General features: G+C 46.1%; 1 protein-coding gene across 2 annotated transcripts in view; it reads left to right on the forward strand.

The window, feature by feature from the left end:
- The window catches only part of RNF10 (ring finger protein 10), a 776,216-nt gene that overhangs the window by 288,982 nt on the left and 475,017 nt on the right, over positions 1–12,217 (forward strand). For both annotated transcript variants that reach the window (XM_069619770.1, XM_069619769.1), the window contains one exon: positions 5,794–6,058. In XM_069619770.1, the coding sequence (XP_069475871.1) occupies positions 5,794–6,058 (265 nt within the window). The remainder of the gene's footprint in view (positions 1–5,793; positions 6,059–12,217) is intronic.

Below are 12,217 nucleotides of genomic sequence, written 5' to 3' on the forward strand. Positions count from 1 at the left end.
CTTCCCTGGGTGGCCTCTTTAAACCTATCAGACTATTGTTTTAAAAAGCCCTGGGGCCTCTGTCATGCTTTACCAAGTATAACCACCCTTCTCGTCACCGGAGCAGGATCTGACAATGTGTGGGCCAATATTACACCATCCGTTACCCCCCCGGATCCCATGTTCCCCTTCTGACACCAAAAAGTAATCCAACTGAGATGCCTATTGGTGAGCCGCTGACCTAAACGTATAGCCCCTCTCAGTAGGGTGGCGTTCCCTCTGAACATCACTAAATACACAGGTAGTGCAAATGTGCTGTAACGTCTGTGGATTTAGAGAACGGTCTAAGTGTTTTTCCGCTCTTTCTATGTGAGGGTCCATCACAGGATTAAAGTCTCCTGCCCAAAAACTCACACTTTGGAAAAATCTCAGCAGTTGCCTTTCAATCCACTCCCAATGTCTCCAGCAATTCGGAGTTAGGACCGCAGTAGATGGCCAGCATAATAATTGACCACTTATTACCCCATTGACAACCAGCGGTCTACCTTCGGCATCCTTCACAACTTCCACAAGACAAAAACCTACTGTTCCCTGAACCAATGCACACCCCTCTGGAGTAGCTAGAATAGGAGAAGTATCTATGGCATCCCCATGATTTAGCAAATCATGATTCCACTGGGGGGCTAAATGAGTTTCCTGTTAAAAACTCTGTATCCACTTGGTGCCTTTGTAAATATAGTATCCATCTTCGGGCCTTGGAGGGATAATTAAGGCCACAAACATTCCATGTCACGCCTAATGACCCATTAGCCATACTTCTCCCACCCCCGGCCCCCTGCTAGGACAGTCTCCCGGATTGTCACTGACTTGAACGTGCCTAACAAGACTACTCAAACCTTTCAAGCAGGTAGAGACCCAAAAAAGGAGTTTAACATATGACCATCTTTTGTATTGAAAACTTGCCATCTGAATCAACAAAAAAAGAAACCAACCAACCTCAAACTCTCCCTGGACACCCCCACACCCACCTTCACCAGCAACCCCAGCCTGCCAGTTATGACCCCCCCCCCCCCCATATCACCCCACATAGCATTCTGGGCATATGCATGAGGACCATCCGAGTCCCAGCCACCCCCACCCATATGATGAAATCACTCCTTGACATCTGCCAATTTGGATAATGCATGCAAATAAGTCAAGGTCCTTGTCCCAAGGACTACCATGGTTCTTCCTGTTCGGAGTCTTGGTGCCGCTAGACTAATCCAAAAAAAATCACACGCCGCCTCTGGTGAAAAAACAATGCCCTTCCATTGTGCTCAAACCAGAGCCTTGAGGGAAACGACATAGCATATTTTAAACCCTTTGCTCTGAGTCTCTTGACTTCTATGAATGTTCTTCTGGACGCCTGGACCTTGTTGGAGAGGTCTGGGAATAGTCGCACTTAGTCTCCTTTGTATGTGAGAGTGCCTTGTTCTCTAGAGCGTGGCAGAGCAAAAGTCCCTATTCCTGCAATTGAGCAATCTTGGAATAATATGCCTGGGTGTGGTGCACCAGTTACTGAATGTTTCGCTCCTGGTATACGGTGAGCTTGCTCCACCGTAAACACTGCCCAATTCTATTGAGCCAGAGTCCGCCGACTCTGGGACCCCCACGATCTGAAGGTTGTTCCGACGGGATCTCTATTACAGGTCCTCCTGTTTCTCCATCGATTCTATAGATTTTTTCATTTGGGCCACTTTTATGGAGGTTGACGAGGCTTCATCCTCAACCGTGGAGAGATGGGTTTTGTCCTCGTCCAGCCTGTAATCTAACCTATGTGTGATCAACCTTGCAGGTCAGTATCTATCCCGTGAGCGAATGCCCGCCTGTAGATGTGAGAGCATGGCTTTGATTTCCTGCAAGGCGCCTGAGAAGGCGCTAGAATGCGGATCTGCTGCAGAGTCTGTCTCCATCTTTACCCTTGTAGATTGTTTGCCCTTGGTGAGAGTTGAAAAAATGTTCTGATTCCTATCGGGTTTGTCCATCGTGGCAGGGCGCTTGTAGTGGGGGGAGGTACAGCCCCAGTAACAGTAGGCGCATACAGCTCAGCCTGTGGCAATGCTCAGCAATGGGTGTCACCACCTAAGACTTCCAGGTGACCCCAGTGAGAGCCCTCTGAGAATAAGCCAAGTATCAAATGTACGCAAAGAAAATGCGTGGGTAACACAGCTAAGCGCCACGATCAGTGAGCTCTAGCAACGTGCCCCAAAGTGCAGCTCTCCATATGTAGGCCCTGACTCGCCACGCAATGTGCAACCCTCCCTGCGGAGAACAGCCTCTCGGTTTATGCCCAAGTAGCTGTGTATCAGTGCTGCACACAGCAGTATACAGGTGCTCTGCTGCTGGAGTGAGCTGCCAGTTGGGTCGCCTTCCCTTGCAAAGAGGTCTATTCTGGGCCAGGCTCTTCAGCGCTCTCCTACCAGTAGTCTCTGTTCCACAGGGCGTCCATGTCCACCTCACTCCTGGTGGTGCTCTCCTAAGCGGATCTTGTCGGCCTGACTGTGCACCCCCGCCCCACAGGGACACATTGCGTATCTGTAGTGTCCACTTGAGTCTGCAGCATCGAATGGTCGCTGGGCTTCGGAGGAAGAGGAGGGAAAGCACTATTGTTGCACCATTAGCAATCGGAATCAATGAGGTGCGGGGGACCCTCACACTATGGCACACGCTGATTCACGCCTCTCCAGTCAGAAGCACATGTTTACTGGATTTGTCATGGGCGAGCAGGGAGCTCACACAATGGTAGCTATCTTGGCAAGCCCTCCAAAAATAAGATTATACTTTGGTCTGCAAACCATAAGCATTCTCACTCGGTTTTTATAATTGTTTGATATGTGAATAATACTTACTTCCCCAAAATGTATCTTGGCCTACTGTGTTTAAAATAACCCATTCTTTTTATAATACTTGGTGTATCCATGTTTCTTTGAACCATATGTATGCTACAATTTCTTTCTACCAAGCTACAGCCCTCTCCCTCTTAAGATAAGCCTGACTTTCTACGATACTAAAAGATGTGGTTTTATGAAGCCCTTAGTTGGACTTTAGAAAAACTGTCCTAACAGTGAGACTCCCTAGTTTTGAGCCGACTTGCTAAACGAGCCAACCCTTTGCGTGCTGCAACCTTGCTGGGCCTCAAACCGCCAATACCAGGGGACCTCGAGCCTGAGGGCTGTGTATCGTCTTCCAAAGTCTGATTTGTGCTGAAACTTTGGACTCCTGCTGGACCTCCAAAGACACTATTCGAATCCCTGAAGTTCCCTCACCAGAGTGCTGGACAGAGAATGATTAGAATTCGGCCAGCGATATCTGTTAATCTGCTTCCTGTAAAACGGTGCCAAAACCACGGAGCCCCAAGAAGCATTGACGATTCCTTTGTTGGGGGCCTCTTCTGTTGACTGTTGCTGCAGGTTCCCATCCAGTGTCTGTCTTTCGTCACCAGACCAAGAATCCAGGGACCAGGTCCTGTGCTGCTGCATCCTGAAGGCGTCTGCCCTGAAGCTCTTCTTTGCTGAGATACGGTTTGCTTGAGTAATATTTATCTGATGTCTTGTGGCGATCCTGTGTGGTTGAGTGGGTGATGTCTTTAGGACTTCGCCTATACCGTTCGCCGAGGCCTAACGGCGGAAGGCATATAGTGTGCCTTCTCCAAGTCCCTGAACACTTTCTACTAACTTAGAAGTCTGTACATACTTGCTGACAGCAATATCATCGAACTCTGACTTTCCTGCATACAAGGCTCATCCTGCCCTGCCTACTGTTGGATCCTAGACCACTAGGATCCCTCTTCTGCCTCTGAGCTCTCATGCCCTAGAATATGGATGGAATATAAGCTTGTCTTGAAAAGATCTTAAGTACTTGCTTGTAAATGTGTTGGCGTGTAACTTTGATTCCTAAACAGAATACGTTACAAAGTGTCCTGAAGTTCTTACTTAACTTTGAGTTGCTTGTTGCCCCTTTGAAAAGTATAAGGGGTTATTATCTCCGAATTGTGTTTTGCCCTTGGTATTTTATTATTCTGAAACTGAATGTGTAAAAGCTTAACAATAGGGTTTACTCGCCTTAAATAGCTGTTTGTCATTCTAAAAGTGTATTTTGGGTTTTGCTTAACTTGAACTGCTTAGTGCACTTTTATCTCTTACTGAGTTCTTAACTATCCATGAGTAGCTGACTGCCCCTCTGAAAGGTGTTATTTTACTGTTTGATCAGAGTTCTGTAACGTAATCCTAATGTAACTGTACCCATTCCTAATCAACGAATAAATTACATATGTTGCAAGGTATATATTTGTAAGTGTCTTGGTATATTTGTAACGCGCCTATACACATGTGTTTCAAGGTGCGACGAGGCGGGGGGGGGGGACAGAGGGGAGACGGACAACGATCCTACTAGGCCAGGGTAGGCAGAGAGTAAGTGCAGGGGAGAGTGGCTGGGCCAAGGACCGAGATCGGTGAGTGGCCCAGTTGCATATTCAGTGCAGTTTCAGTAATATTCGTAGGGGAGAGGGGGAGTGAAAGCGGAGGCAAAGAGGAAGGTTTTGAGGTGCTTCCGGAACCGGAGATGGTTCTCAGGTTTTAGGGAGGCAGGAAGGCCGTTCCAGAGGGAGGCCCCTGCTGCGGAGAGAGATCTACCCCCAACTCGTTGCTTGGAGAAGCGGCTGACCCTGAGGGAGTTGGATGCGGATGAGCGAAGAGCTCGAGAAGGGAGATATTTAGGAAGAGAGAGTTGAAGGTATTTTGGCCCAAGGCCCCAGAAGGCCTTGTGGACAATGCAGAGGGTTTTGAACTTAATCTTCGCAGCCACTGGGAGCCAGTGTAGGGATTTCAGTCCTGGAGAGATACGGTCCCTGGGCTTGAGGCCAAGGACAAGGCTCGGCCAAGGACTAGGTGATTCTTGAAACTGAATAACACTATAGGTTAAGACTATTCGGGTCTGCTGCCCTTGAATTACTTACTGTATTCTAAGTTTAATTAGGCTTTAAGTCCCATGAATAGCAGATTACATATTCTAAATATGTATCATTGGGGTTATCGCACCTTGAAATGCATATTACTGCTCTAAAAAAGGTTATACTTTGGTTTGCATACCATAGTATTGTGTTGGTTTTCCTAATTGTTTGACTTAAGATACAGCATTTACCTTGTCAGATTTCTTTGCCATCATGTATATCAAATAAACCATTATTTGTACAATAACCAAGTGCATCAGTGTTTCTACGGGCCATATGGATGCTACCATTTTTTGGTACCTTGCTATAGCCCTCTCCCTGAAGCCTGGCTGCTCTGTCCTGCTAACAAATCTCAGATGGTACAGTCTAATACTAGGAGAGGAGTTTCTGTATTGCCTCAGGTTTCGTTTTAGGAAGACCTTAGAATTTAGAAAAACTGTCCTAACTAGTATGTGAAGCAGAAAGTATAATTTTTAGACTGTTCATGGAACTAGATTGGGGCCATCAGAACAGTGCTACACAATTAAACCAAGTATATGGTAGGGCACCTTCCATTTTTGTGCTTCTGTTCTCTGCCCACTGAGAAACTGTAAGGGGGCACACGAGAATTGAGTTCTAGACCTGCCTTAGACATTCTAGGTAGGGCATTTGTTTTTTGCCCCTTCCCAGGAAGGTCATGTTGTAAGACCTGATTTATTGTTTTGTGAGGTTTTATTTATTTTTACTGCTTCCCTGTGAACAACGGACTGGTTTTTCACTTTCGTGTAGGTTTTGTTGTTACATTATGATGCATATATTTAAGTTGCCATTTTCTTTTCCCTTCTTAGCTTGTTGTACAGTACTTATCTGCCTTTGAAGAAACCATAGAAACGGTGGAGGGAACAGCAATCTCTCATCTTGGGGAGTCATCACAGCTCTTGCAGGAACCAATTTCATTAAATGACCCATCAACTGGGGAGGCGATTGGCATGGGCATTGCAATAGAAGACATTGCTGGCGAAGACAATTCAGCTGATTCCACGCACCAGGAACCAGAGGCCACAACTAGCACCAGACCATGGAGTAACTCGCCCTTTTACTACTTTTACCAAGGTGGGTACTGAAACAGACAAAAGTGAAAGGGTAGAACTACATGGACTAAACCTGTGCAGGATGGGTAGAATAATTCAGACTTCACAAATTAGTTGTATGGAACTGTGGTGCTGCTGCCTTATTTGTAATGGGTTCTCCAGTATGGAGCATCTTATGGATTGACATACTTGATGGATGTGCTGTCAGAGAGGGCCTAAAACTTGGCATAATGTTGCCTGACTGTTATAAATGGCTAACCTATGACATTGACAAGCTTTTGGAGCGGCTCAAAGGTACCTTTCTAGTCTAATATGGTCATGCAAGCCTTTGTTCACCTTAGACTTGTTGAGATTCCTTCCCATGCTTTATTTTTCCATGTGGCATGTTTAGAAGTTCCCCTGAGGGGAAAGGTAGCTGGACCGGATGGTTTACGGTCAGACTACTTACCATGGAGTTCTATCTGGTGGGTTACCATTCTTGAAAAACATTTAAACACAATCTCTAGCTCCAAGGTAGTCCCTTGCTCGTGGAAAAAAGCCATAATTGTTTGAATATTTTGGAAGCGCTCGATCAATGACCTTCACTGTTAGCGTCCAATCACGCTTTTGGACATTCCTAGCAAACTTTTTTTTTTTTTTTTACAAATGAATGCTTATTGAACAGAGTTGAAGACTGGGCGGAAAGTAATTCTGATCTATACCCCTACAAAGCAGGGTATCGGAGTGGTTTCTCAACTATGGACCATTCTCTGATCCTGAATATTTTATTTGAGAAATGTTGTCCAATTAGAGGGGGTGGGCGTTGTTGCTTTCCAGGACAACGACAAGGCCTTTGATATAATTTACAGAGGGTTGGGGGAGGTCTTGATTTTATGTTGCTACTGAAATAAGTTTGCTACTGTGAGACCAAACTAAGCAGGGGCAGCTCAGAGAAGTCCCGCCTCCCCCACAAATCGAGATGTCAAATAGTGCTGTTCTCTGGCCCTGCTTTTATTCTTTTTTTAAGCAGATGTTGACCCTGTAGCAGCAAGTATTAAAATAAATCTGCCGCTTCTGGGGGAATGCCATTTGCAAACCTGTTATATGCTGGTGATATAGTCACGATTGACCCGACACTGGCTGGATTGCAGGCAAGTTTAGACTATGCAGCCAGATATTTTAAAACCAATAAGGTAAATCTAAACTGGGATAAAACACAAATTTTAATATTCAGCAACAGTAGGAAAAAAAGTGAACTATTCGTGGTCTAACGGGGAGAATATAGAATTTGTGGATTCATTCTGCTACTTAGGGTTGACTTCTGAAAATAGTGGGTAGTGGGGGAAGCAGCTGGAGTTGGTTAATTCGAAAGCCAAGAGCAAGTCGAACGGTTTAAGGTTTTACTATAGATTTGGTGGAAACATGTTGGGCAAAGCCATAGAGGTTTCAGAGAAAGGTTGGGAGTTTGCTTTTGTATGGCAGCAAACTATGGCGGAGTACCAACTAGGATAAGCTGGAAATCACCCGAAATGGGGTCATGAAGCGGTTGACGAATCTTCCGCCGGGAACCCCAAATTGTGCTAGGCCAGGAAAATCCTTAAAAGGACTTCCAGTGCCCGGGAAAGCAGAGGCTTTTGGCAGGCTACTGGAGGGCTGTGTGTGTTTGATGGCAGGATGTGGGTTGAGACTGTCTGTTCTTAATACACAAACTGGTGTCAGTATGTCTGAGTCGTATGCATGAGTGTTTCTGCCAGTGGTCCTGATTGAACCCCTGGAAGGGCGTCTGTGGGCTACTTCTGCCATTGGTTAGGGAGGGCAGCTGCTCTTACCTGCCTTATAGGATTAGGGGACCCCTGCACCTACTCTTTGGAGATCCTGGAGAAACCTAAAGGAGCCAAGACTTCTATCCAGCTGTGAGACCTGCAAAGAAACAGTCAGGAGGAGGCCTGGCTACCAACTTCTGCTACTGCCGTGGAGGAGCCCTGTCTTGCTGAAACAGTCCTGTGAAGGAGCTGCGACCCTGGGAGTGGAGGTACATCCTTTCCAGACACCTGCACAGTGCCCTGCAAAGAAGAGCCGTCAGAAGTGTCCCTGAGCCCAAACACTGGCAGTTGAGTCCCTTTGTGTCGCTGTGCTGCGGTGACCACCATTTGAACCTGCTTACCTGCGTCAAGGCAAGTCCTGGGGAGTGCTGCATCGTTTTCTGGCAAGTTCTTCACTTGATTGTCCTTGCACCAGCCAAGGACACAAACCGGAGAGCTGCTAGAACCTGCGAGTTCGCACCTTCCATCGACCTGCCAAGTCTTGGGAAGAATCGGAGTATGGCGGCTAAGTTAGTGATTCTTACCTTCCCCCGGTGTGCTGCCTTATAATCGTCTAACAATATTGGCTTTGCCACTGCTTGCTCGCGCAAGACTTCTGAAAGTTGGGGCTACTACTGTTAGCTAGTTTAACTTGAGCTGTGGCAATTGGAAACCTTCACTGGACCTCAGAGACCCTACCTGCATTTTATCTTGCCTTACAGAATCTGTGGAACTATACAAGAACTATTGAACAAAAGGCCCCAGACAACTTGGGGCTGGACTTCAGTTGGAGGGGGGAGGGGTCATTCTCAAAGTGCATAATATAACCGTACCTTTGCAGGAGTTTGTGATGTATATTATGCCCTCTAAAAAGTGAATGTATATATAATGTTCTAATATGGTGTGATAACTCTACCTGCCAGTAGTCATTTTTCTATAGTGTGTCCGGTCAATAAATGATTGTCTTTTATACATCCTGTCTAAGTGTAATTTGTGATTACCATTGTGTGTACTCATTGTGAACCCTTTACACGCTCGCCACCTCTGAAGAACTTAGCCTAGACCGCCTGTCACTGCTGCCTGAACTGGTTTGGCTACACCTCCCCAGAGTTGTCCCTGTCACAATATAGGTTTGCCTTCTAATCATCTGTCCTCCAGGTCAGAGTATAGAAAATCAGTCTGAACACTACCCTTGAGATCCCACACCAAACAGGGGGAGGCAGACCCGGTGAAACATTGTATGTGCAGGCTTGCATTAAGGGAGGACCTGTCATTTTCTGGTAATCTGTAATTGGTACCGGAACCAGTAGAGGGGAGTTGAGGCCCTTTTTTCTGAAAAACAATATTGGGGATTATGTGGCCTTTTATTTGGAACTGTAAGGATATGGATTTTATATTTAATCTAACTATGCTAGTCCGACTCTGCTGAGATGGGTAAGGAAATCGTCAGTACCCCGGGATTAGGGCTGATGGATCATGTCATTCACAGGCTTCGTGGGCCATCGTTGGGCATTTTTTTAAAATGTATCTTTTCTTTCAAATGGATTGTCTTCCCACGATTGTCTTCTCCAATATCGAGCTTTGGAAAAAACATTTCGGCAGAGAGCGCTGTGCGTCGACTCTGTCCCTCGAGGGCCTCTGGATGTCATCACAGGCATATATTCCCCCATTGGCTTTAGTTCCGTTTTTCCGAGTAAGCTTACGCTTCGAGAACTAAGACGCACTTCAGAAATCCTTGAAATATCAGAAAATGTCTTAATCTTCGACACACTACCCTGAAGACCAAGACTGCGATGCCAAGATGTTGCTGACCGATCCGCATTGAGTATGCTTGTTGTGTCTGTGTGGAGCACAAGACCTCGGCCTGTTCAAAGTGTCAATCGATGACCGGAAAAGCTCTGAAGGAGCAGAAGGGGGAAGTTGGCGGTAGGTAGATTCCCAAAGAAATCCCCATGGACTACCCGTCGAAGAAACCTCCTGACAAAGCTAGAGGCGACTCGCCTCGAAGAAAGAAGGCAAAAAGGTCCAGTTCGAGGAGTGACTACCACCACTTCTTGTCATTGGAAGTTGAGGCATCATAAATTGCCTACTTCGTCCTCGTCCGACTCTTCTCCTGAGAGCGCCATATTCTATCCCACAAAGGCCTCCACTCCTGCCGAATGGGAAGCATTCTGGCAAGAAATGCTAAAGATATTTGATAGCCAGAAACCCTTGAAGCAGGCAGGCCATGCTCCTACTGCGCCTTCTGAAGCTGGTAAGGAAAGGGCTAAAGCCAAATCCTGTGTGCCCTGGAGCGCTGGACGAAAGCCAGATCCCCATTGAGTGCCGTCAAAGCCTCGACACAATGAGAAATCGAGGGATCCTTTGAGTCATAAGTCAAAAGACAAGTAGAGGTTGTCAGTCAGCGGCCCCATCAATGCCATCGAAGTCAAACGTTTTCGTCAAAGACATCGAAACACCAGGCTTGAAATTGAGGACAATGAGCTGTCTGAGAATGATGCGCCCTTTGGTTTGAAGTATGGCACACTAAATGTCCTTGATAGTTTCATATTGGAGGTGGCAGACGCTCTGAGCAGGCAGAGCAGTCTCCCATGAGTGGGAACTAGCTCATGAATTCATTCAAGTGAGCTTTACCCTTTCGGGAACCCCTGAAGTGGATCTGTGCGTGGCCAGTGTCAACCGTAAGAGCAAACTGTACTGTAATTTCTTGTGTGCACCATTTCAACCACTCCAGTCATGTCGCTTAAGGTTAACGTTCAAGACCATCTTGTTGTTAGCACCAACTTCAGCCTGTAGCGTGGATGAGTTGCAGGCACTATCCTCTAAACCACAGTTTGCAGTATTTCACAAGGACATCCTGAAGGTCAAGCCTTCATTTCTACCCAAGGTCATTTCACTTAGGACAAAACATTGTTACCCACTTTCTATCCTCCACATTATCCTGGCAAGGAGAGGTTGCACAGGCTCGATCCACGAAGGGCTTGGAGCTTCTACGTTTCAAGGTTGTCAAAACCTAGTATGGATGACTGACTATTCATAGGTTATATGGGTCATAGACTGGGTCAGGCTGTAACAAAGCTGACCTTATTCAGATGGATTATTCTAGCTATTTCAGAATGCTACAGGCTTGTGGGCAAGGATCCTCCCGAAGGCTTGAGGGCCCATAATAATTATGCGCTACCAAGTGGCCTGGGGGCATATGGGCGCAGATCGTGAGCAGAACTCTTCCAAGAGAGAAGAGGGGGCGAGACCTAGATTATCTAGAGATGCGTCTTAAGTTTGTTTTTAAATTCCTTGATCGTCCCACAATTTCTTATAGAGGGTGGAAGTGCGTTCCATTTAATGGGGGCACTTGACCAAAACGCACCCTTTCTTACTAGTTCCAGGGAGGTCTTTGGTACCTGTGGATTCCTATCCCTATATGGAGCAAAGTGAGCACGACGCCTGCTTAATTTTTAGTGTATCAACAATGTAAGGTGGTGCATCACTGGCTAAAGCCTTAAACGTAATGGAGAGAAGTCTAAACTCAACCCTTTCTTCAATTGGTAGCCAGTGCAGCTTCCTTCTTACATCCGATACATGTGCATATTTGCGTAGGCCCATAATGGCTCTCATCTCACTATTGTGAACTACTTGGAGTTTTTTCAGCTTTATTCATGCCAATGAAGAGTAATCAGTTTTGCAGATACAATGGCCCTGGCAATGGTTTCGCACCTGGCTTGTGACAGAAATGGTCTTATGTGTGCTAATAGCCTAATGTAATACGCGGATGATGCTACCAATTATTAACATGGGCTGACGTATTCTGGGATTGGTCGAAAGTGACTCGGAGGATTTTAATTTTTTCCTTCACCAGGATGTCATGATTAGCAATACAAAATGTTTGGTAATCTGTCAATTTGCTGAGTCTTGATTTAGAGCTGACCAGCATCAGCTCTGTTTTCCCCATGAGTCAGGGCCATGCCGTTTACATCCATCCAGTTACGTATGAGATCATCTCGGCTGCCTTTGACATCCTGATCATAATTCATTGAAAGTGTAATAAGACATTGAGAATCGTCAGCGTAGTTCGAAAAATATATATTCTTTTTTTCTAGATCATCAAAGAAAGGGACCATGAGAAAATTATATAGGATAGGTGACAATGCTGCTCCCTGGGGTATTCCATTGCTCATGATCTGCCTCCGCTCGTTTGCTACATAAACAAATTGTTCTTGAACCTAAAAAAGACCATCCAATTTCTTGCATTCCACTAGGAATTGCATTCCATTGACTCCTGCTACTTCCACAACATCAGAGGGAGCCCTCTCACTACCACAAGTCTGCCCCCCAACCCTCCTGAGTGCACCCTGGGCCCAGCACTACATTGTAGAGGCACAGGTAGGCCTTTATGTAATTGT

The sequence above is a fragment of the Ambystoma mexicanum genome, chromosome 10, assembly GCF_040938575.1.
Source record: "Ambystoma mexicanum isolate Mex_15411 chromosome 10, UKY_AmexF1_1, whole genome shotgun sequence".
In the NCBI taxonomy this organism is placed as follows: Eukaryota; Metazoa; Chordata; class Amphibia; order Caudata; family Ambystomatidae; genus Ambystoma; species Ambystoma mexicanum.